The sequence below is a fragment of the Dermacentor albipictus genome, chromosome 6 (genome assembly GCF_038994185.2).
Source record: "Dermacentor albipictus isolate Rhodes 1998 colony chromosome 6, USDA_Dalb.pri_finalv2, whole genome shotgun sequence".
Taxonomy (NCBI): domain Eukaryota; kingdom Metazoa; phylum Arthropoda; class Arachnida; order Ixodida; family Ixodidae; genus Dermacentor; species Dermacentor albipictus.
In genome coordinates this window covers 136,108,496-136,135,323 of record NC_091826.1, presented here as the reverse complement: position 1 = coordinate 136,135,323, position 26,828 = coordinate 136,108,496, and the positions used below count along the sequence as shown (strand labels likewise).

General features: G+C 46.2%; 1 protein-coding gene across 6 annotated transcripts in view; it reads left to right on the top strand.

The window, feature by feature from the left end:
• LOC135902242 (DNA-binding protein P3A2-like) overlaps window positions 1-26,828 on the top strand; it is a 206,152-nt gene that overhangs the window by 71,300 nt on the left and 108,024 nt on the right. For all 6 annotated transcript variants that reach the window (XM_065432218.1, XM_065432216.1, XM_065432217.1 and 3 more), the window contains one exon: window positions 2,948-3,044. In XM_065432218.1, coding sequence (XP_065288290.1) covers window positions 2,948-3,044 — 97 coding nt within the window. The remainder of the gene's footprint in view (window positions 1-2,947; window positions 3,045-26,828) is intronic.

Here is a 26,828-nt window from a genome sequence, read left to right as displayed (position 1 = left end):
AAAAACAGAGCGAAGCAAATACAGAAGAAATTCGGCAGCGACAAGGACTCAGTGTTCGTAGACGCGGCTCAATACAGTCGTAGACGGGGATTTACGGCAGCTGTAATCGATAGCGATAAACGGTGCAAGACATGCGCGACAATACGCACCACAAGTAACGAGATAGCTGAAGAAGTAGCCATAGCGCTCGCAGCAGCTCAGACTAACGCAACCGTGATAGTCAGCGACTCTCAGACGGCAATAAGAAACTTTGCTGCCAACGGCCGAATCTCCCCGGAGGCACTACAAATTCTTCTTGCAGGAGGGCAAAATTACAAAAGAAAGATATACATCACCTCGACACCCGCTCACACCCTCGCGGAGGACGGCAACAACGAGGCGGCACATGACGCGGCTCGAGGGCTTACGGACCGAGCCGCAGTCGCAAGTGACGCCCCGACACCCTCCAGACGTGACGGTGCGGTAAATGAGTGGGAGTGGGAGGACAGAATGACAACATATAATGACATTACGAAACATTATAGGTTACAGAGGTACATATTCCCGCGACCTCACGCAAAATTGACAAAAAAGCAGTCTGTCGCATGGCGGCAGTTACAAACTAGTACATATCTGAATCCTGCGCTGTCGCACATCATATATCCGGATGTATATCCTACGGACAAATGCAAAACATGTGAATCCAGAGCCACTCTGGAGCATATATTATGGGAATGCCGAGGGCTAAATAACAATAAAGAATACGCGGCCTCTAGCAGCAGCCTTCGCACGCGCTGGGAAGCCGCGCTGCTCAGCCCCGCCCTCGAAGATCAATTATGGGCCGTCCAGCGGGCCGAGAATGCGACCAGGACCCAAGAACTCCTGGCCGCCACCTAGGCGGGGCCTTTGGCCCTCCCCACCAACTCGCAGGGCACACAATAAAGTTATTTCCTCCTCGATTGTAACGTGCACCCGTTTGTCATGACCTAGAAAAAGAAAAATCATTTGCAGTACCACACACCTCATTCTTTCATACAGAAATACAACAAACACAAACATGTCTCACTCGACGGCCACAGAAACTCTTTATCAGAACGCTCGAGTGAGGAAGTGTGGTAGCAGATGTGAGCCAATTGACCTTTATGCGACCTCTTGCTTCAACGCGAACTAAGCGACGAGAACACAGCGTGGTGTGCCTAGATGCGTAGACTCTCTCCGTCGCAGATCGCTTTCAAGACAGGGGCTGTGTGGCCGCGCCATACGTAGCAGCTGCCGGTGTAGAACGCCTCTCCTATTTGCGCCAGTCCCGCACGCCAGCTTCATGAACTCCGAACGCCCACGATGCAGCCCGGTTTCCATCTGTCTCTGCAAATGAGATCGCTTTCCTTTTAATTGCGGCATTGTGACCAACTCGACACATCTTTGCAGTCGGCACTTCTATGCTGATTCAGCAAATGCAGAAAACTGGAAGATGGACAGTGTACTAACCTAAGCCGATGGAAACATTGCCTAAGCACACGTACTGCAGCACATGGAGGAAGCTGCAGCAGCTACGATGCTCGGAGCGCATACGAGGCAGCCATTTTGAAATGCCGATGGCGATATGGTAACACAGATTTAGGGTCGTACTCGATTCTTAAGCGCACATAATTTTTGGACCCGTTTTATCAGAGTGAAAAAGTGCGCATTAGATTCGAGTACGATATTGTCACGTGGTCGTGACGTCAAAGAACACAGTAACGACACTGTGAAAGGCAAAAACTAGCTTTTATTGGGCGAACCTGTGCCCACAAAACAGGCTACACTTAACGCACTATGAGAGCGACGAACACAGTCGGCGATCGGCGAAAGTCTGATCAGCGGGTCAAGCGCGTCGACTTTTATACAGCAGTCGTCGAATGTTCCAGACTAATCGTTCGGACCCGCGTGCCTTCCATTAAGTTCTACACCATTCGCGTCATGTGATGAAATCAGATAACACAAGGTTCGGCGACAACAGACAACCGAATAGAAGCATCGATAACTTTCCAGAAACTTCGGATACATGCAGGTGCGTCCCGTGCTGCGTGATTACATTTGTTAGGTGGCGAAATGTGGTTGCCCGATAAAGATAAGTACACGTGTCAATATACACGATAAACAAGTTCATATGTCAATAATGTATCATTATACTGTTAGACCTCGATGTAAAGAACCTTGGATCTAATGAAATTTGCATTGTAACAAACATTTTTCATTTCTCCATTTTAGTTCCATTGAAAACAACATTTTTTTTTTTTCACATATAACGAAGTAATGTCGTGACACAAAGTTTTCAGTCATTTCAAGCCTGTACTTTCAGCCTGCATGGCTAGTAAATTTGGCACAAAGCTATAAAAACGTCACCTGAAATCAGAATTATTTTTCAAGCATACTTCTTGCTCGCATCACTTGGGGAAAAACTAGAGCTGACAATCCCTGTTGCTTGAGTGAACATGCAGTGTGATGGGATCAGGCACGTGCACCACTGGGGGAGGGGTCCAGGGGAGATGCTTGCTACATCTTGACAGTGATTTCTCTGCAGCAAGTGCAAAGAGGCAGACGTGAAAGTTATTCTCTTGATGTGCATTTATTTATTTAGCACGCTTCCAAGGTCTGATTGCATTACAGGAATGAGCGGTACATGACAAATGTTTGCTAAGTAAAAGAGAACGAAATACGGTTAGAGCAAATCAAGAAAACTTGTTAGCAAGCATGTTTCTGTGTCTCACGTAATCTCAAGTTTCTGAGACACAGTGGGAAGTGTTCACTCGCGTTATAGCAGCGAGTTCGTGGTCATCCAGCGAGATCAGTTCATGCTTGCCTGAGTGAGCATGATTCCGATAAAACTACAGATGTTACTTTGTCAGTTGTTTCTTTGCTATCGCCATCAGTGATCCACATTTCTGGTGAAACTGTGGGATGTGTTGTTGTTTCGCAATACCTGCAGGAAACTGAAGGCAACCATTGATGAATACACGACGCGTGTTGGCCAGCAAGCGGTGGTGTTGGCGGTCACCCCTGGGAAGCCCCAGAACCACTTCAAGGTACGTGCCATGCTTACCTTAGTTGAGCATTGTCTTTGTCCACTTTGTTCGGGTGGCTGAGCCCATCCACACAGTCTTCACTGGTACAGTCGAACCCGACTATATCGAACCCGTTTACATCGAATTATTCTATATATCGCACAATTTCTGGTCACGGTACAGTTACAATGCGTATATATAGCAAAAATTGCGCCCACATCGAACAAATATTGCAGTGACTCCCGATATATCGAACGTCAAGCGGCGGAAAAGTGCCCCCAGAAGTTGGCTTTCCCTCACGGTAGCGGGAAAATGCGGCGGCGCGGCTCCATCCAACCACTCTCCCTACCGTGACTGCGCTGCCTCGGGCTGTTCGGGCGAGCCGTCGGCACTCCCCCTGTCGCGCATAGTGGAGTCTATTAGGCCACATCCTCCCTCTTTCTCTATCATCTTTCACTTCCCATTCCCTCTCCCCTGACAACGCTTCGCCGTGCTCCCTCACGGGTTGCAGAATCAAGCGTCCTTCCTTTCTTTAGATCACTATCTATCGACACTCCCCAGCAAAAAATGATCCTGGCCCGCCTCAGCGCTTGCTCAGGCAGCCAATCAGAGGCTCTTGTGCTGTCTTCGTGCGAGATGGCAAAAGTGCGAGTTGTCTGGCTGCTTTTCCGGTTTATCGTGTTTGCACCTTGTGGGCCTTCTCCCGCAGTGTTGCCGTGATGAAGCGGCAGAATTCGCCTTTCGTCGTGAAGCTCGAAATCATAAATTGCGTCGAACGCAGTGAGAAGTTGGATGTCCCCGCAGCGTGCAAGATTCCGAGGAGCACTCTCGGCACGATTAGGGCTAAAGTGGCCAGACTCGCAAACCCGGTCCCGACGCGTATGCACAGCCGTGTACGAGGGGTTCTTCATACGTTCCGGTTTCCGCATGCTCGGTGATGACTCTAAATTTTAATAAATGCGACGAAGCTGTTGCCGGTGTTGCTGAAGTTTGGAGCGAGCTGTCAAAATTTCCGGGACATTCGATTCAACGGTGGACGAGTTTGTGAGTGCAGATGATGGTGTCGCGACCACGGGAGAGCCCGGAAACGAAGACTACATCGCCGACATCGTACCGAGCACAAATGAAAGTAGGCACATTGAGGAAAGCAACTACCGCCCTTTGCCCACATCCTCCGAAGTGATTGGTGCGCTCGCACTAGTCCGGTGCTTCTGCGCGAATGCGGAAGGTTGCGGCTTCAGCTGATCCGACTCTTTTGACAATGTGGATAAGTGCGTGTGTCGCAGGCAGCGAAATTGCCCAAGCAGTAGAAAATGCAGGACTAATTTATGCGAAACTAAGCTAGTTTCTTCAATAATGTGATTTTATAAACGGTATGTGCTTTTATGACATGCAATTATTTAGCAGGCTTATATCGAACTGATAGGCATTGTTTTGTGAGTTCGATGTAGCCGGGTTCGACTGTACAGTAAAACCTCGTTAAACCGTACCCGCTTAAACAGTAGTTTCGTTTTAAAAGCAGTTAAGTGAAATCCCTGACTCAGCGGCCATCGAACATAATGTGTTTTGTATCCACATAAACCGTACCAGCTTATTGCGTACGCAGCGGTCAAAACGTAGCGTTTCAACTTTTTGTCGCGCAAACACGGCGGTGAGCCGTCTCCATCGGGCGGCCAAACAGAACAACAAGCCTCAGAGATCGAAACAATGGCCTCCAAGCGCCCTGTGCGTTTGCACGAAGCCACATCAACATCATTTCGACGCCGTGCTTTCTCTATGGCCATGCCAGAGAGCATTATGGTGTTGTGCAAGCGAGGACCCATGTCGTTTCGAAGCTCGGATAAAAAAGACGCCGGATGCTCAGCATAGAAGAAAAATTAGACATCGTCTGTGCTGTCGAACGTGACACGAAGAAGTCAGCGCTGGCATGCAATAGGGATCTGCTGCTGGCTACAGTGTGTGGCATTTGGAATGCTAAGAAGTTGCTTGGCAGCGCTGCTGCGACCGCGAAGACATGTTGGCTACGAGGTTCGACTTTTCGTCGTCATTGCCTGTGTTGTTGCCGAAGTGTCGACTAGCGACAGTGATGAGGACGACACAGAAAGCGACAGCATGGGCGATTCAAACCCAACAATGGCACAAGCTGCGCGTTACGTCAGCCTCATGAATGCGATCGTTGCGACGAGAACAGGGGCGCGATAACATTATTCTATTCCAAATGAAAAGTATTCTAAACTCCGGCATCCAGCAATGAAAAAGGCGCCCCCGGGACTTCTGCAACACTACTGCGCACGTGCACGGAGAATATGTAACGCCAACGAGGAATCTGCCATGCGAGCGTTTGCCGAGAAGAGGGGGCTGGCTGAAAAGCTGGCACGCAGCTTCAGTAAGTTTGAGGCCGCTGTCGTCGTCGTGCTGGGCCACCGCGGCATCAAACGAAAATAACACTTTTGTCGCGCGAAGTGAATAAATACTGCATGTTTTTTTCCCCTTTCATCGCACTCTCTCCGAGTTCCATTTTCGACAGGTAAGTGGGTGATCTCATGCTATTCTGTTAAACAGTACTACTGTTTAGTACGTACTTTTTTCGAACTCTGGCCAGCGAGGGTTTAACGAGGTTTCACTGTACCAATGGCAGGTAATGCGTTCGCAGGCCCTACTAAATTGGGCAGGTGGTGTGTCTCACAGCGAGGGGCTGTTTTGTGCATTGCTCGGAGACAGATTTGTAGCATGGTGCCTGAAAATCTTCTTCAGAGCCTCTGAGGAGGAAAGGCACACTTGTGGCATGCTGGTACATTTTCTTTGCCATGCTTGGTGCATCACTCTTTTTTTAAAGGCAACTCCAGCAATTTTTCGATGTCGATGGACGTCGATAAAATTTGCTGCTTACGTTCCCCTGCACACTTCCATCATGTCCTGAAGAAAGCGTTTGAGAGTTGGACAGATTTTTTTCAAATAAATTTCATTAATTCTTTCAAACCACCTCATTTGCCTGCTCCTCAGCTATGGCAGCATTGTGTTATGATGTGAGGGTTGGCATGTGCAAAGCATTCTGGGAATGAATTCCAGACGACGGCATCGAGGAGCCAGCGATCGGGCTAGTGTTTGGTGCAAGAAGTTGCATTTGTGAGAAGTTGTGTTCTGTGCGGACGGGCAAGTGATAGGGGGCAGCAAGTGGTGTTGCGTTGTTGGCTGCACGAACTTCACCCTCACTAGCCGCACCAACAGCTTGAGCCGATATCGATCATGCTCAGCCGAGGTTAGCCTTATCACAGTTGACGAGTTAGTGCAGATGAACCTGATCGACTGACTTGAAGCTAATTAAGCCATTTGGATGAAAAAAAAAACTGCTTTTGAATTGAGTTTTGACCATACAGATTTGAAATGAGCTAGTCTTCATTTCGTACAGTGCAAACTTAAAAAGTGAGAAGCGACAGCACGATGCACTTTCAACATTGATACCTTGCCATTCTTGAAGGCTGCCAGTCGCACTCACTAGTGCGACTAGCAGCCTTCAACTTAAGTGAATATGTGACTGCGCACACGGGGGTATTTTGCATATTGTTATACTGACTCATTATTTAACTTCTGAGATGCACCATTTGCCTCTTACCTCAAGTAGGCAACAAGCAAAGTCTCCGTCGATATTACAGCTTCTTAAATAACTACCTCGTTCAGCTGCCAACGGTGCCAGTATACTGGCATTGGTGTTTCCTCGAGGAAACTATGAATTCTCTAAATGAACAATCATATGTGCAAAGTCCTAGTCTATCTCTGCTTTATGGAACACATGTATTGTGTGCACATAAAAAGTAGAAAGAATGATAAGTAGGGAGCGTGACAACACATACTATACGGTCGCCCGCTTGCTGTTTTTGAAGGTGTTCGCTCGCTCATACTAGCGCGACTCAGAGAGATGCAGCAGAGCTTCCCTGCTAAAAATCTGCATGTTTTGCTATGTTCTCACATCATGATGTCACTTATGCGTGGCTTGCATATACTTCAAGTGAACGAATGCAATTTATGGAGTGCACAATAAGCTCCATAAATCGACATTGTACCGGATAATTTGAAGAGCCTGTGTGCATCCATGCAAATAATAAGTTTCTGGTTGTGGCCTCCGAGATCAGTACTCTACGAAATGACCAGTTGTGCTGATGCACAGAACTTTCTGTGGAAGAAGCACTGTGCCAAGCACATGTGCACGAGCACATTTCTCTTCGTCTTCAAATTTGCCACTTCAGCGATCTCCTCCATACAGAAAGAAGGGCACAAAAAGCAAATGATTGAAGGTCGTGCCAGAGTCTATGATTGGCCACGCCCGCCACGTGACTCCAGCGCGGTTCGCCATTGGTCCGGCGCTTGCGTCGTCTGCTCGGCTCTTTGCACCTCGCAAGTCTGGATGTCTCCACTCGCCGTAATCTCGACGTGTCAAAACGAGCGCTACGCGGACATCGCAGTAGCGCGGCTGATCCCTACACTTGTGGACGTTTTAGACTCGCAGCTAAGCATTCCGAGCATCGGTGACGCGGACTTCGCGACCAAGATTCATGCGCGGAATCCTCGGACATGCGGCTAAGCCTTTCAGCACCCGGTGTTTTGGAATTCGGGACGAAGCACATCGCGCGCGCAATCTTTGGACATGTGGCAAAACATTTCGCGCATAAAGAGTCTCCGACTCGGTGATCATGCACATTGCACGCGGACCTCTCGGACCCTCACCTAAGCATTTCGCGCATCGGCGCCTCCGACTGCGCGAATAAGCGCGTCGAGTGTAGACTGCTCGAGCCCACTACTAGGTTCTTCTGAAGCACTACTAGGCATTTCGCGTGTCAGCACCTCGGACTCGCAACCAAGCATATTGCGCGTTCACTCTGTTATCATATTGTCACGATAGCTTGTAACAATATCTATCATACCACCCCTTCATAAAGAGAACTTCATCATGAGCTCTGTTCACTAGGCCCCTTGGGCTGGCACAGACACCTGGCTGCAGAAGTGATCGAGGCATCATACAAAAGTAAAATTGTGGAAAGCACCTAGCAGCTGCATATCTATCACTGGCTCTCTGATCCTAAGTTCTACAGCCATTGTCAAGTAAACATGCCTTAATTGGGAGGCTGCTGACATTCAGAGCCTTCATTCAGTAACATGGTCAATTCTACCAAAAAGAAAAAAGCCTCACTGATTGTACTGGAGATTGCTATCAATCAAGCAGCCTGCAGGTACAGGCTGCCTGAATGTACACTGGAACGGTATATTCATGCCTACAGGAGTTCTACACCTCACTTGGTTTGAAACCTAGCCACCTTTGTAGAGCAGCAGCAGCAAAGAATACCCTATAAAAAGAAAAAAGGGGAAGGGGGGGGGGGAAGCACACCAGACCAGAGGCCACACGTACAAGAAGCCCCGCATCACAAAACACCCCCAAAGACTACAAGTTTGGCGCCTTTTAGAGAACTGAAGAGAAGGTCAAACTTTGAGAGCCGTTTTCTCAAAACTGTTTTTCTGCCTTTCTGCTCAGTTTCTGGAGCTGATTTCTTCATTACCGTTTAACATATTTTGACTCCGTTTTTTGTTTTTTTCACGTTCTATGGGCTGCAGTGCAGGTCGTGACATTCTTGCTTTCTAATCTTGACTCTTTGTAAGTTTACAATATGGCTATTCGTCTACCCCGCAAGTGTGCTTGATGTGAAGGTAACATAAAATCTGGCACTCCAAAAATTTGTGTAGCGCAAAAAAAAATATGCAAGAATGTCACGACCTTCAGCACGCATTTAGCTGTACAGTCAATACTTAACAAGCCTTCTATCATGCTTTTTAAGTTCCCCAGGCTCTCTAGAAAGTAAGAGGGAGAAAAATTCTGCTCAATAAAATTGAATAAACTATTCTCAAGATATCGCTCTGAAACTTATACGGAAGCATCAGGAAGACATTCTAAACATTCGTACCAATTTTCATCAAAATCCATGAAGAAATAAGAAAGTTGATATACAAAGCCATATCTCCCCTTAAGGGGAGACGTGGGTTCCAAAACCAATTTTGTTAATTTTAGTGTGAACTGGATGATATTTAACAGTATTGTTCAGTTTTTTCTGCTGATTGCAAATATCCAATTAGATTTTGTGTATCTTCGTAGAACAAATGAAGCAAAGTTTTTAATACAGAAATTCAATCAATTTCTTACGGGACTTTTCAACAACTTAACTTTGTCAAAAGCAAAAACGAAGTATACGGCCAGAACGCCGGAAAGTTGCTCTAGCCGGAGATGCTATTTTTATTGTTTTCAGTGCACTTATAATGCAAAAAAAAACAGATGTAAACATAATTTTAATATTTCTGCTAATTTTCATTTGTATTTAGTGGCAATTTAAATTTAGCCGGCAACTTTAGAAATAAATAAATAGCATCACCTGCTAGATCTATTCGACACAAATATATCAATACCAAACATTTTGCTGGTACTTAGGACATATGAAAATCCCCCGTAAGACAGTGTGTGGTGTCCAAAAAAATTTGGCTGGGGAAAATGAGTTTGAACTTTCAGTTCACTGTAACTTTGAATGGTGTAACAATATGGCAATATAAATTGCATCACCATGTAGCCCTGTCTTTCAGCAACAAGTTCATCACATATATGTGGCCATTGTGCAATAATAACGCTGAGATATTGGTTGCAACACCAGGCATAATCATTGAAAGCAGTGCCAGAAAGCTAGCACCACGAGCTTCACATTCCTATTTTAGTTCCTTGTTGAACAGAAGGCACACAAATGGCATCCCTATGCAAATAAAGTTGCACGGATTTTATGGCCACAACAAAATATGTCCTTTCCACAAAGTTTATGGCTACAACAAAAAATTTGTATCAAATCCCTGTGGTGGTCACCACATTTCAATGGAACCGATATGCAAAAAAGTTTATGTGCTTGTGTTGTAGCGCTTCCCAAGTGGTCAAAATTGATCCAGAATCATATCATGGTTTTGGAACGTAAAACCCCAGAATCAAAAAAAAAAATTATATCTCTTGCACACTCTCACAATTGTGCTTTCAGCACAGGTCACACCTATACCTATAAAAGCTCAGGACTGTCGGCAGAGTCTGTTGCTGGCTTGTGCCTCTTTGCAAGCTTGTTTGTCAAAGCATTTGTGTTTGTGCGATCCTTGTTGGACATGTGAAGCCTCCGACGGTCCTTTTCATCCTCCGACGATCCTCTTCCGCATGCCACACGTGGAGCACTCGAGCACAAGCTTGGCACAGAGCCCGTACTCTTTGGCGGGGTCCTTCGAAAGCATCAGCATTTTCTTGCCGCACACGGGACACTGTATAAGTCCGAAAAAATCTTGTACCAGGGATAAATCCACGATCGCAAGTTCCGTTCCTCTGTCGCTGACGTCCTCTTTCGTGTCAACACCCAGCAGCTCAAACTTTCGCTCCGTTGCAGACTGCGTCGCCTGGCGCGTTTTCGCCTTTTCGGCGATCGCTGCGCGCTTGCTTCTTTCTTCGGTCGTGAAGAAAACGGTATCTACACGGTCTGCGCCAACACGCGAGGCGTGGGTGGACAAAGTGTTGATGCCAACGCTAGACGTGTACGGGGTTGCAGCTCGGAACTCGATCCGGCAGCATCTTTAGGCAGACCAGCAGCCGGCAACTCCGGATGCATGACAGGCTTCTCCGTCTTCTGTCGTGCATTCCACAGCCGCCTTCGCGCTTGCCGAACGCTTGACGCGTAGTAGTCTTCAGACGACGATCTCCTCCAGTCATTCGGGCAGCGAAAAAGACACTTTATCGAACGTTGTCGAGAAGTGAGCGGCTGAACAACGGCGCGATAAAACCACAGAGACAAACATGCAGCGTGCACGGGAGCGACCAGCCTGTTGGGCACTCAGGAATCGGCACTCAAACGGCGCCAGACCAATACGAGCGAGGCGCGCGGAGGGCGTGCGTGCTTTGGCCAATCAGCTGCACGGGCGAATCCTTCAGAAATGACGCGATAGCGTCGGTTCCTTCTCACCTACGCCATTTTGAAGCGCGGCAGAATACGCACAAAGAAAGCAGCTTCGAAACAAGCTCATAATGGCGCCCGCCGGCCAACGCGTTCGCAAATGACGACGGCGCGAAGTTCTAACATTTTTGCCAATTTTTTGCTGATTCCGGGGCCACCCTGGCCCGTTTAAGTGTGTTTTTTTATTACTCTCCCATTAAATTTAGGTTCTAGATTTCGCGGAGGGATTCTTGAATGTATAGCGGCAGCGAAAACGCACCTTTCCGAAAATCTACTCTTTTGCGATTTTTTTGTCATTTCAAAACCCGCGTCTCCCCACTGTTTTTCAACTAAAGTTCATGATGTTTTCCAATATTTATCAAACTTTCTATAATTGTTAAGACTTTTGTACTGATTTCAAATATGTAATTATTTTTCCAATTGGCCATTTAGTTCTGAAGATAAATGAAATTCATTGTTCATAATTTGCAGAAACAATAGGGGAAAAATGCGCTACGAAATTCATGTTGGAATATAGGCTGCATACTAGAAAACATAAGAAACACAATGGTAGGTAGACTATTTTGATACATCAAATATCAGTAATTTTATAGCAATTGAATCTTTACTGTTCAAATTGTGGCTGCCCTACTGCCTGATCTACAGCAGAATTGAAAATTTTTAAAGCATAAATTCCAAAATCTGACCCTACCACTGTGTACTTTGCGCACTCAGCTACAAGCCAAAACAAAAATTATGGCTCCATCTGCTTTGAAGGCAGAGAAATCACCGCGGCAAATCAGCAACAAGTCAAAAGTCGGTGTTTTGAGAAAACGAGAAAAAAGGAACACATTCACTGTTAATCAAAAGTACAGAAATAATTTTGCATTATTTTGCAGTGGAAGTGGCTAAAAGCCACCAGGAATGTAGTCGCTCTGACCACGGCCACCCAAATGCGGCAAAACCATCGTTTAGCGCCTTTCGCCGATTCCCGGTGGCTTGCATCGCGCGCGCGGCAAGGTTGTCGTTCACGCGGGTTGAGCTCTACGCCGACGCGATATCGCCGCAACACGCGCACGTGATAACGATCTTTATGGCGTGGCCAGATTACCGTTCGCTTTTGCCTCCTGCGATGCTGCCGCCGCACACCTTGCACTTGACAAACGACATCAGTGCGTTCACTGAGTCCTACTGAGGAAAGCGAAGCCTGCCTCAGCGTCAACTGGCACGGCTGCAACGCCGTCGGCGCGAGTGAGCAAATCCAACACCCGCTTTGTTGCTGGCGTTGACACGAGAACTTGAAGTTTTTTTGAGCATTCATCTCCCTCTGCAACAAATCCACACGCTGCAACATTGCAATGTCACGTGGAACGCAGCCGCTGTCTGTAACTAACAATTTCACTCATTTGTGAGCTGGCTAGGCCAACTTCGGCATCGTCCGCGGCTTCGGCATCATTTGCAGTTGGCGGCGAGCTACTCGATGCTTTCAGAAGGAATGGAGCGCTTTTGAAAGTTATAAGCGGATTGCTTCTTCTTTTTGCCAAACTTGTGCCTCGTGGCGAACTTCCCCGGTGGTTCGGACATCGTTCGGCATGTGCACACAAACCTACGAGACGCGTCTTCGCGTCGCTTGCGGAGTGGAGTAGACGATGGGAACCTCGCGCAGCCAACCACAGCACGTGCTTTTGGTCACGTGCGCTAGTCAACGAATCGAATCGCGCGTTCAGGCTTTTCTTCCTCCCCAGATTTCAACGTCACTGGCGTAATGACGGAGTCACTTTTGGTGGGAAATTAAAGAAGGAAGGCTCCTCTTTCCAACGAGACCAAGATGGCTGCGATCGCGCGCATTGAAAAAGAGCTACGCGCCGCGATAAAAAGGGCTGTTTTTGCGCGGAATTCAGCTCACAGTGATGTTATAAATTGATATTGCGCACGAAATACTCTTCCCTGAGATTTGAAACTTGGTGAATTAAAGGAATATTAGCTGTAGATATAAAAAATTTCGTTTTCAAAAAATAGATTTTTTCGCCGCAAAACTTTTTTAGCCTTGTCCCCCCTTAAGTCAATATGGACTGCATATATACCATCCCAGAAACCTCGAAACTCTTGTTTCATGCGAAGAAGAGAATTATTTTAAGAGAAGCGTTCTGAAGCGTACGCATACTTCTAGCGCAGTTCAAGTTGCCTGCCCTACGATTGAGGAGTGGTGACGTCTTGGTCTCACAATGACGTTACGCCGTCGGTGAGTAAAACGGCGCCCGCAGACGTCGCTACGGCTTTTCTGCTCAAAACGCAAACGCGCAGCCAGAAACAGAGCCAAGACAGAGCCAACAGCTGCGCGAAAGCGGAACTATGGTGGATAGCGCAAGGGAAAGCACTCGACGATAAGCTGGTTCTTTATTTTATGACGCCAACTTCGACGCTCATTGTAATGGACGACCCTGACAACAACACATTGGCTCGCGATGCTGGGCTCGACTTCAGCGATTTAAGCACTGATGAACGTGACCTGCTGCTGAGGGCTTGCGCTGCCGGCGTCGTTGCGTACTACTATGACTGCAACTGTATGTAATGGATGTACATATTCGCACATTTGTAGCTTCTCCTTCATGAAAACTAAATGCCGCATTCACTGCGGCCTGTCTTCGACCTGCAGTTCTTGCGCTTCGGAGAATGTGGGCAAGACCAACGGAACAGCGCTACAGGAAAGCATTGCTTTGAAAAGCACTCCATACGACTTCGGTAAGTCGGCGTTGAACTTGTAATCCTCTGGACGAAAGTGCAGCGAGCACATTATGCGATTTTCGGCTCTTTGCCAACGCACTGTGGCAGAGGTGCGGCACTTAACCACTTCAAATGGAGAGGTTCATTCGTTGGCACACAGAGATAAGTAACGTTGGATTCGCCGCTGCAACTGCCCTTGGCCAAGTTCCGCAGACCGTTCGCGCATCCCACGACATCATATGGACGTGGCGTTCTCGCTGCTTGGTCCAAATGCAAGTTTCGCGAGCCAGCAGAACCAGCGCAGCACGACACTATAACGAAACAACTGAAACTCCAAAGCGCACGCGGTGCAGAGTCGAGCGAAAACAAAACCTTTCGACCCCCCATACTACTCAAGGGTAACGTCAAAATGTTATTTTTTCTTAGAATCGAATAGAAGTACACTAGTACCATTTTTTTTCCATCTTATAATCTAAGCAAATAATCTTTTTCATACGAGTAGTTGAGTACTAGTGATATAAATCATGATGAGAAGTGCCTTCGTCATCGGGCTAGTACTGGAATGTCGCTGGGGGGTCTCAAATCGTGTCATGCATTTACCTTAATTTTTCTGTTACTAAAGCTCTGTTTGCAATTATATTGGCGCCTTAGACGTTCTAGAGCATTGCTTTATCACTTTAACTTGGCTTCATAGTAACCTTTAGTGTCCCTTTAAGGGGAGACGCGGGTCTTGAAACAGCAAAAAAATCACGAAAGAGGTAATTTTCGGAAAATTGCATTTTCGCTACGTTTATACATTCAAGAGTCCCTCCGTGAAATCTAGAAGGTAAATTTAGTCGAAAAATAATGAAGTATCACTCCTGAATGGACCAGGGTGAACGCTAAATTAGCAAAATTTGGTAAAGGATGTTCGAACTTCGTGCCGTTGCCATTTGCGAACGCGGTGGCCAGTGGCCGCCATCTTGCACTTGTTTTGAAGCTGTTTTCTTTGTGCACATTTTGCACCAGCTCATAATGGTGTTGATGAAGCGAAACCGACGCTATTGCGTCATTTCTGAAGGATGCGTCCGTGCCACTGATAGGCCAAAGTGCGCACACCCCTGCGCGCCTCGCTCCTATTGGTCTGGCACTGTTTGGCGCGCTGGACCGCTCTCGCGTTTTGCTACATTTGTTTATCTCTGGTTTCATCGCACCAGTATCTATGTTGTCTACGTTTGTTCAGCCGTTTGCTTCGTGACGTCTGATAAGGTGTTCATTTTGCTGCCCGGATGGCTGGAGGAGATCATAGTCTCATAGATCATAGTCAAGCGGCGGTAGAATGCGCGACGGAAGGCGGCTATACCTGTCATACTCCCGGATTTGCCGGTTGCTGGTCTGCCTGGACATTCTACCGGATCGAGTTCCTAGCTGCAAACCGGCATGTGTAGCGTCAACACTTCATCCACCCACGCCACGCGTGTTGGCAGAGATCGTGTAGGCACTGTTTCCTTCACGACTGAAGTAGCGAGCGCGCAGCGATCGCCAGGAAACGTGTCTGGTGTCGTAGTCTGCAATGGAGCGAAAGTTCAAGCTGCTGGGTGTCGACATGCGAGAGGACATCAACGACAGTGGAACTGAGTTTGCAATCGTGGATTTATCCGTCGTACAAGAGTTCCTTGGACTCGTGCTGCGTGATGGGTGCAGCTAGAAAGCGGTGATGCTTTCAAGGTCCCTGCCAAGGAGTACAGGCTCTCGCAGTGCTCTGACAACGTTCTGTCGTCAGAATGCTCCGAGAGCAAATAGGAGAGCCCAGGCACCACTACAACTTGCCAGAACATGTGGCAGAAGCAATGCTGCCTGTATATACGCGGCTATCTGAAAAACACCCTGCTCTAGAGATGCCAGCGAGGCAAGACACAGAATTCGATTGAGAGGCTTCAATCAGTGATTTGGAGTGTCTCAAAGGAACAGCATGCATCTCTTTGCCGTGCAAGCTGCTGTTGCAGAAGCTGTCCTACGCTTCAACACTGGGAACCTGCTTGCGTCCACTGCAATTGTACAGCAGCTACACATGAATATTCCTGGCACTGCATCTCAGTGAGCAAAGGAGAAAGATGGCCACCAAAGTGCTAACTCCAGCAAGAAGCGAGAAGCCTCTTCGAGCACAAGGAAGCTGGCCAAAAAGCGGCATAAAGATGGGATGCATCCAGATTTATTTATTTATTTATTTATTTATTTATTTATTTATTTATTTATTTATTTATCATACCCTCAGGGCCATTACGGCATTATAGAGGGGAGTGGTTACTAGCAAAAATGGGTAAATTCAACAAACAGGAGTTACTAGTGCAGAAAATTATGTATATAAATATGTATAAACAAAACTATTTAACAAATGGCACCTAGATATACAATGTTAGCTAAGGCGTTTGTGAGTACAGGTTGAACAATATGAAAAAAAAAAGGTTCCATGTTATACAGTGCTAGCTATGACATTCTTGAATAATTGGTGATCTGCGATGGTGGCTATCGAGGCGGGGAGGTGATTCCACTCATTGGAAGTGCGTGGTACAAATGACTGCAAAAAAGCGTTGGATCTGCAAAATGAAATGTCAACCTTATGAATGTGGTCTAGTCTGGGGGATACATACGGAGGTGGAGAAATAAGTTTGTTGCGTAGCAGTGGGTGATGAAATAATTTATGAAAAAGGCACAAATGGAACAATTTTCGATGTGATAACAAGGACGGTAGGTTAAGGCTAGATTTCATGGCACTGATACTCGCGGTTCTATTATAGTTAGAAAGAATGAAACGAGTAGAGTTATTATGAACCATTTCCAGTGAGTGTATTAGGTTTACTTGACCTGGATCCCAGATTGAAGCAGCGTACTCAAGTTTAGGTCGTATTAGAGTTTTATAGAGGATTAATTTTAAGGAACAAGGTGCTTTGGAAAAGTTGCATCGTAAGTAACCTAGCATTCTGTTAGCGTTACTTATTATATGGCTGATGTGGGTATTCCAAGTAAGATCAGAGGTGATGTGAAGGCCAAGGTACCTGTAAGTTGTTACCAATTCTAATGGAGTGTTATTAAGGGAGTACACAGGTGGTTCACTGGTAGTTCGAGATACACGCATGAATTTACACTCGTTAACACTTAGTTCCATTAACCATGAATTGCACCATGCAGAAATGGCGTTAAGGTCAGCTTGAAGCCTGGTAACATCCTCGTCGCGAGTTATTTCGGTGTAAATTACGCAGTCGTCAGCAAATAGGTGAATTTGAGATGAAACACAGGAAGGTAAGTCGTTAATATATATGAGGAATAGGAGGGGTCCAAGCACGGAGCCTTGTGGTACACCTGAATAAATAGGACTCAGATTAGATGTTACTTCGTTAGCTGAAACGAACTGTGAACGGTTAGTGAGGAAAACTTCAAGCCAGTACAGAATTTTAGGCTCAAGGTTTAGTTGTTGCAGTTTGTAGATTAATAAGCTATGGCACACTTTATCGAACGCTTTTGCGAAGTCCAAAAAAAATTAGATCTGCAACTGAAGAGTGGTCAAGCAATAGGTTTAGTTTATGCGTGAATGATACTAGTTGGGTGTCACATAAATATGTTTTGCGGAAGCCGTGTTGAAACTCAGAAAAAAAGGAGTTTTCTTCTAAGAAGTTGGCAATATGAGAAGACAGAACATGCTCGATAATTTTGCATGGTATACTGGTTAAGGAAATCGGCCGATAGTTCAGTGGGGAATGTTTAGTACCTGTTTTGTAGAGTGGAATCACCTTCCCCACCTTCCAATCAGCAGGCAGTGAACCATTGTCAAGTGATTGCTGGAAAATCTTTGCAAGAATAATGGAACAATATGTGCTAGTGTTTTTTAGAAACTTAGCGTTAATTAAGTCACAGCCAGGAGCGGATGAGAGTTTCAATGAGGCAATTATTTTTTCTATGCCAACGGGTTCGATTATTAAAGGGTGCATTGCGGCGTAGTCGTAAGATAGTGTAGTTGGGCGTGTCACATGAGCGTGTTTAGAAAAGTTACGTGCAAAAACGTCATTTAATACAGATGCGCAATCGGCAGGGGCAATTGCAGTATCGGTGCTATCAACAAGGGTTATGGCGTCGTCATGTTTTGGGTTAATAGTGCGCCAGAACTTTTTCGTATCAGTAGTTAGCATGGAAGGCAATGTGTTATTTAAAAAGTAATCTTTAGCTTGTTTAAGCGCTGTTATGTAGTTATATGTAGCGCGTTTGTAAGCTGCCCATCTTTGAGCGTTTCCAGTTGTTTTAGCTAGTCTGTACGAATGTTTCTTTTTTTTGAAAGGCGCTTAATGTGGGTGTTGTACCAGGGAGCATTATCATTACAGGAAAGAGTGTAGGTAGGGATAAATTTTCTTGTTAGTTCACGAATTTTAGTAAAAAACATATTCCAGTTCAATTGAACACTGCGGTTATCGAAATCAGTCAGGAAAGTATCAAGGAATATACAGAGCTCGTTGTTAATTGATTAAAAGTCAGCTTTCTTATAGTCGTGAATTGTCTTGATCTTTTCTTTGATTTCGGACGTGAAATGTTGATGTTGAAATGTATAAGGGAGTGATCGCTTAAGGATGGTAAGTAAGTAATGTTCGAAATAAAATCGGGTCGTGTTGGTAACAGAAGGTCAAGGGTGTTAGTGACTTGTGTGATTCTGGTGGACTGGGTTATCAGTTGATTGAAAGAGAACAGTGCGCACAAGTCAAGAAAATCTCTTGCTAACGCGGAGAATGGTTGTATCACGATAGGTTCACTATGCCAGACTATGTTTGGAATGTTGAAGTCACCCAGTAGAAACAAGGGTAAGGAAGGATAGCGGGTTACGACGATATTAATTGTGTCTTGTAATTCGTTAGCAAAGGAGGCAACGTCAGTAGGAGCGCGATAACATACGCCCATTATAATTTTTACGTAGTTTATTTCGATAATTGCCCAGACTTGTCTCCAAGTTAGTAGCAATAGTAATGGGTTGAGAGTGTAGGTGTTTATTAATTGCCAGAAGAACACCACCACCTTGACGTAACGTACGATCGCAGCGATAAACTGAGAAGCCATGGGCAGAAAAGAGAAGAATATGTGGGTGCAGCCAAGTTTCGGTAAGTGCAATAATATCTGGGTTAAACGTGTCGACTGTGGAAGTGAATGAGTCGCGTTTGTTCTTGATGCTTCGAATGTTAGTGAAAAGGACAGACACGAGATATAAGTGACTTCCACTGCCCCTCGCGCTTCCCTATGGATGATTAGGTGGCACAGTACGCGGTTCGGTGTTAGTACACGTGTGTTGTGACGTGCACTCGGTCACGCTTTCTGTAATGGGATCGTACGTGTACTGCTTCTTGTTTACAACTAATTTGTTGTATCGAAAATGAAACAGGGGTTTGCCCGGTAACTGTTTTGCAAAGGAAATCAGTTTACTTCGGATATGGCGGGTGGCAGGTGAGCTTTAGTTTAGTTTAGTTTTTAGATTATGCCCCTGGTGCATTTCCGTGAAATTTTATTGGTATGTTCCCAATAAAGATGTTGCAGAATGTTTTTCCTTGATTTCTCAAAACAACAATTCTGACAGACTTCCAGTTTTGAAGGTAAAATAGCGTCTGTCCTATTTCAGCTATCAGCATAATTTTTTTTTTGCCAGAAAGAGAAATGTATGTAGTAAGCAATATGCCCCTTTTCAAAGCAGTACTCTTCTCAAAAAGCTTTTGAGATGGGTCTCATGTTTGACATGTCAAGTGGCATTTTTTCTCACAACTTTGATGAGCTCTAACTCTTGCTCAGATTAGCCTAGAACATAGATTATTACCTTATGACACTCCCTGAACATTCTAGATAGTCTATACTCAAACTACTGGGTTAGGATTTTCTGTTTAGATGCTAATTATCCTCCAATCAAAGGACCCAGCGGATACAGTGCTTTCAGTATATATCGGAAACTACTTTTCCTATGGAAAAATTTATTATATATTTAGAATCTGCGCATTAAAATACACAATGTGTGAAAATTTAGTCTAGATCTGTCCACAAATAAAAAAGTAGTCCTTCAAGTGTAGCCTCCCCCCTCAACAGTGCACCCGTGCCCCTCAACAATGCACGCCTGCAAGTGTGCTTCTCGTAATAGACAAGGACAACTTCTTCCTTCATCGGAAATATTCATGCCAATGAAACGATACACTCTTGGATGATGCTATCAAACAAGACATTGAATGTGAAGGACAGCAGTAAAAATGAACAAGGTGCATCGCTAAAAAATATGGATAGCTCATGCAGCAAGGATATTCGCACTCGCTAATAGCGAAGTTGCATTAGTAAGCTTCACCGCAATACAGTCATATAATGTGGTGAATCATACTGATAGGGGAAAGATTGCAGTGCAGTGAAGAACACCACCTGCAGCCGTTCATTATTGTAAAGAGAGCTGCCACGCTGCGTCAAGAACGCAAAAGGCCTCCCGGTCTAACTGGTGATTTGGGCGAGTTGGTTATGTATTTCAAGATTGTTTTACTCTGAAAGACACGGACAAAGAAAGGGGGCACAATGTGTCCTGTAGCCCCCGCTCTCTCTCCCAGACTGATGTGCGCATTCCGCAAGAAAGCATGGATGGCACTCTATCTTTTCACTGAATGGCTCCAAGCGTGGGACGTCAATGCCAATGTTTCCACAAACGGCATTTTTAGGTACCGTGAGCAGCAAAAACGAATCTGATCCCAGCTCCCACGTGGACAGATTTTTACATTACGATTTGCATGTAGTAAAACCACCACACTTTGTTCATCGTTCACCACACTTTGTCCACCACACTTTGTTCATTTGTTCATCGCGAAAACACTTATCGCGGAGTGGCATGAAAGACTGCGTTTCACCGGCCCATAGTCGGTGCTGAACGGGTTTCATTCGTACTTGCAAGGACACGTCAGTGGGAATAGACTCGTACGTTCCGCAGGCTGGAAGCCACTGTGGAGTCTTAACAGGGTCTGTCTGGTTTACTCGTTGCCGAGATATGACCATCCGCTGTTTAAGGGGGGAGGCTACCCTGGAGACAGAACTTTTTTTATTTTTTTAAGATATCCGGATGAAACTTTCAGGGTACGTTCACACCACCGACCTATGAGGAAATGCAAAGTTCCATGAAGATGTGTTTATGAGTTCCAGAGTTATTGAGGTCTAACTAGGTGGTTCACGTATATGCCTGAGGAAGAGCCTGGAGAAATGCCAGGAGATCGTAGGAAGCTGAAATTCACTGTGATGATCCCTTGAGAGATATCCCAGGAGGCTACAGAGCCCTTTTCTCTAATTTCCCCTTCAAAAAATTTTAAAACAACTTTGAATTCGATGTAGCCAGTAATGACTACATTCATCAGAATTGCTTATTATAAGTTAACTGCACCAGCTTTCAAAGAAAGAAGCCTGTTACCCCCTGGCAAAGTGATTCAGGAACACAAAAAAATGGCACACAAAGCTGAAGAGTGGTTCTTGAGATATCGCCTTCCGAGAAAAGAGGCCTTAAAGTTGAACACATCTGTTTTTTTATTAGAAAACTCATGCGGAGCTTTTAATTAGCCCTTGCGGCTCCAGGCACACTCAGTCTGTCGGATTTTCGACTGGCGACAGCCGACAGAACAGTTCCGCCCTGAAAGCATCTAGGCAGTCGGCACCAGCTGCGGAAAATTGGAAGTTCGGTGCTCGTACGAGACGCATATCGCGCTTCCGCGCACCAAACATCTCCACTGTCTTGGGCTTTGCCAGCATCGCGTGCAGCAAAGGACTAGAGAAAAAAAAAAAAGCTGAGAAAAATAATCTAAAATAGCGCAAGGCGATGGGCAGCTCACGGGCAGGTGTCTGTTGAGGCGGACGGAGCAAGGGGCAACAACGACGCAAGCGCAGTGGGCGCAGCATTAAAGCGACGCAAGCGCGGGTGGCAGCCGCCGCTGCCACCCGCGCAGTAGCCAATGGCAGGCGCGCTTTAGCCCACGGGATTTGAACGCGTTGCTCCAGCCCATCAGCGCTCCACATCCTATCGTGGGAAAACGCCAATAGCACCTCAACCGTGCTGACGATGGCATTTTGCAAGGCAGCAAAACAGAGACAAAGAATTCACGGTCAAAACAACAGCAAGATGTCGCGGGCAGGCCGCACGGGCCTGAAATGGCACACACGCAAAGTTTGACTTCATTTCGGCATTTTCACGTGTTTTGTGAGCCGCGGTGGCCTCAAAAGTAGCGTTTTTTTTTTTACTTGAGGTTGAATTAGGGGCTGATAATTACAGAACAGATAGTTTATGAAACATACAACCCAAAATTATTGTTTTTTTTAATATACTTTTTTTTCAATTTTTCAGTTTTCGAGGGCCGCATCCCCCCATAAACAGCGTATTTTCGATACTTTTCACGATGATCCTGCTGGTGCCGTCATGTTTTATCATGTGGTAACGCATCCATCATTTACCTCAGCTGCCTCCATTGCCACCCTGTTTATAATAGATTTGCATGACGCTGGTGCAGCTCATCGAACCTCTGCTTCCACGGGTTTCTTTGACGATGAGTGGGTGAATGACACAAAGCTTTTGTCACAGCGTTGGAGGGCACACAAGCTCTATCGGAGCTCATTACGCCTTGTCCAAATGACACGAGCAGTGTATACTGTGCTTTTACTAAAAGTAAGGCTAGAAATGTATTCCAAGCTGTCTGAACTTTTCACTTAAGAATTGAATGATGGTAAGTGTGTTTTGCTTTTCATTCTTTATTTGACGATCACTATCAATGAGAGGCTTGTCAAGTTGCTGACTCGGTAAAGACATGGGGGGGATGCTGTCTACTTTGTAATAACTTGTAGGAAAGACGCATTATTCCTAGTCACTCGCTTACTGTGTAGACCATCATGAAATGTTCAGCTTCAAACAGTCGTGTGTTGTCGGTGTTGTGGCCGTGACTCATACTTTGGTGCATTGACTCAAATGTGCACCCGTCACCTATTTTTGATACATTGGTGATAGAGTGGCTGTAAGTCTATATGCGGGTCGTGGTGGATGTGTGAAGATAACATGTTAGAAACTTAATGGGCCAGGAAGCGGCACTACTCCCTTTGTCACATCTGTAACGAGTGGTAATGACTTTTACCAACGTTCCGGTGTTGTTCTTTCTTTTGTGGTTAGCAATACCATGCTGGCAGATCCGTTATTTTTTTTTATCCTTGAGGAAAGCCATGCATCATGAAGGGCTGGCAAAACAGGCAGTGTTTATGTAGCAGCAGTTCGTGAGCTTGGCCACACAGATTCATTGCATTCCTTAAGGGGGGACGTGCCAATTGAAATGGTCAAAATTTTTGATTTTCTGATTTATTTATTTTTTCGAGATCCTCAGATCTTCTTTTACCTCGTGATCAAATATCATAGCAAAATATGCAGTAGAAATAAAAGTAACAACACTTCAATAGAGCACCATCATCAAAAATTGCGAAAAAATGGGGCTTCGGAAGGCGCCGTCGCACTGCGGATAGCTCGGCTATCCGATGATGCAGCGCTGCCATCTTGATATCATCGTAAAGAGGAGAGATCGGAGCTCGAGATAGCCACAGCGCCTTATTTCTACACTGAAAAATAAAACCAGCAAACGTGACTGAAAAAGAGGTAAAAGTGGCATTGTGATTGGGCGCAGTAGTCACATGGGGAGCATGGAGCACTCGAAAGAGCGTAGGTCAGGGCGTGTTGGTATTCCCTAACTGAGGTTTTTTAGCGCACGAAAAGGGACGAAAGACAGTGGCATCTGTCTGTCGTTATCTGTCGTGTCCGCGTCTTGCCACTGTCTTTCGTCCCTTTTCGTGCGCTAAATAACCTCAGTTATGGAGAACTCCTATTGGCTGTTGTACTTTTGAATTGCCCGTGAAACATACTCGCGCGTTGGCGCAGCAGTGCCTTGCGCGTTCCGTTCATTGTGCTTGACCATCGTGGCAGCTGAACTACCCTAAAGCACGTGTTAGGGTAGTTGTTAAGCAAGTTCCGAAAGGCCCACGCGTACGGAAAACGACAAATGGCGTGGAACAGAAGGAAAAAACTACCCGCAGAAGCGGATGCCACCGCCCGTGTCGACGAGGTATGACCGGCGCACGTGGGTGATCGGGAAAGCGCGTCTGGGTGCGGTGCTGACGACGCGACCGTGGGCTGTGTTGACGACCCAACCGCGTGCTGTGGTGATAACGCGACCATGTGCGCTGGTGACGACGCGACCGTGGGCTGTTGTGACAACGCGCCCGTGTGCGGTGGTGAAGGCGCATCCGCGTCTGCTTGTGACAGCAATGTGACATCGGCGAGAGCAGACGTCGCGTCAAATATTCAGCTGCGGATTTCAGCTCCAATTCTCACAAATGAAGAGATTGTGAAAGGAGCAGAGACAAGAGCGGATGTTTTTAATGTGCTGTCATCTACCTCTGCAAAAAAAAGGAAATTTCCGCTTTTGAAAGAAGGAGAGTGCGCCGACGATGTGGTTCCCGAGTCGTCATTTTTCACTTCATATAAAGCACTCTAAGACGAGCTACTCTCTGCAGCAAGCTGCAATCAGTGCGAGAAAAGACCAATTCGTGTTGAAACTGGGCCATGTCTTGGGCTTGCGACTAAAATGGAGCTGTTGTGTGACGACTGTGGGGTGATAAGCAAAAGGTGGTCGTCCCCAAGATGTGCTGGCACCCAGAAGATCAACCACTTTTGAAGTGAATGTTCGTGCACTGAGAGCTGTGCAGTCAGTAGGCAAAAAGCTAGTCACATTGAATGATGTCTTCTCCTACATGGACATTTCCCATCGAGGACTGCATCACAAATCCTATGCAAGGCTGCACCGTAGGCATAGTCACCCTGCTACTGCCTCAGCAGCCATGACAATAGAGCTCAAAAGTGCACAGAAGGTGCGTGAGATCTACAGGGAACTTGGATGCGCCCCGGACAACATTGATGTGATCTATGATGACACTTGGATGACAAGGGGCCACACAAGTCATATTGGTGTTGCCTGTGTTATTGAATTATATTCTGGCCTTGTCTTGGACCACTGTGTCCTCTCCAATTATTGCCATGGATGTTCTCTTGGCCCCAAGCCTGCAGGCAGTATTTATTCAGAGTGGCATGAAGAACATCGACCGCAGTGCCAAAGAAACACTGAGGCAACTGCAGGGCAAATAGAAATAATTGCGGCAAAAACCATGTTTCAGTGTTTTCTTCAGAAACACCAGCTCTGTTACACAAATGTCCTTTGTGATGGGGATAGCCGCACTTATATTGCCCTCAGTGAAGAGAAGGTGTATGGTTTCATACCCATACACAAAGAAGAGTGTGTGAATCACGTGAAAAAAAAAAAAAGGAATGGGAACTCTTTGCACAACCTTGTTGAGAAAAACAAGCGCAAGGACCGTGAGCTCAGCATGAGTGGAAAGGGCCGCGTAACGCAGGGTTTAATTTAAAAACTCACAAATTATTATGGCTTAGCCATAAAAAGTAGCCCAAATGATGTGCCTGCTATGGAAAAGGCCATCATGGCTACTTTTCACCATATAACATCGACCGATGATGAGCCGCATCACGAGCACTGTCCCACTGGTGTGAACCCTTGGTGCAAGTTTAACTCTGCGGTGGCCTCAGGTCAACCAGCCCCTGCATACAAGCTGCAGCTTCCTGCGCATGTTCGAGCTGCACTCCTGCCTATATATAAGCATCCATCTGCAAGAGAACTCCTTGAAAGGTGCCAGCAAGGCAAAACACAGAATGCCATCGAGTCACTGAACAATGTCATTTGGTCATTCCAATCAAAAATCAGTTTGCTTCGCTCCTGAGTGTATCTAATCCTGAGTGAATCTAATGCTACGTTATGAAGCGGCTTTTAAGCCGCTTCATAACGTAGCATTAGATTAAATGGTGTTTCGTGTTTTTTGCCTGCGCACTGATAATGACGTCATGGACAGGAGAGCACGTGGCGATGGGTTGTGTACATAAGTGTGTGTATGCCTTCGAATAAAGTTAGTTGTGAGTTCAGCGCTGTCCTGTGTGTTTCCTGCCTTCTGTCATCGTCTTATTGCGCTGCCCCTTCAAGATGTTCAATCAGCTATTTCCTTATTAATCAGGAATCCGACTCCTAGTTCTCGTCTCTCCACTAAGCCCCGGTAGCACAGTACGTGCCCGCTTTTTAGCACTGTATATACTTCTTTTGTCCTCCTAACCTCACTGAGCCCTATTATATCCCATTTACTACCCTCTAATTCCTCCAATAACACTGCTAGACTCGCCTCACTAGATAACGTTCTAACGTTAAACGTTGCCAGGTTCAGATTCCAATGGCGGCCTGTCCGGAGCCAGGTATTCTTAGCACCCTCTGCAGCGTCACAGATCTGAACGCCGCCGTGGTCAGTTGCTTCGCGGCTGCTGGGGACTGAGGGCCGGGGTTTGATTGTTGTATTCATATGGGAGGTTGTGGCCAAGTACTGCACCAGGGTGGCCAATCCTGCTCTGGTGAGAGAGTGCGTTACCGGTTCTGGTCGCCGGGATCAGGCCGCACTCCAGGCCTGTTTGTGCAATTTTCTCAACACACGGTTTTTTTTTTTTGTATTTTCCTGTGGAGAATTGCACGGCACCGGGATTTGAACCACGGTCCTCTTGCACGGGAGACGGATACTCTACCGTCCTTGCAGTAGTTAAATTAGAAAATTTAATTATGGGGTTTTACGTGACAAAACCACTTTCTGATTATGAGGCACGCCGTAGTGGGGGACTCTGGAAATTTCGACCACCTGGGGTTCTTTAACATGCACCTTATTCTAAGTACAAGGGTGTTTTCGCATTTCGCCCCCATCGAAATGCGGCCGCCGTGGCCGGGATTCGATCCCGCGCCCTCATGCTCAGCAGTCTAACACCATAGCCACTGAGCAACCACGGCGGGTCCCGCAGGAGTTGTACGCCTCATTTAACCTACAGTGGTGCCCTATTTGATCAGTCAAGGTGGACCAATCTGAGCTCGGTTATACCGCACGGATGGCACTCGGCTAGAGAACCTGGTATTTATGACTTGCACATGTGTCGTCATACCTAATTGAGGATGTATATAAT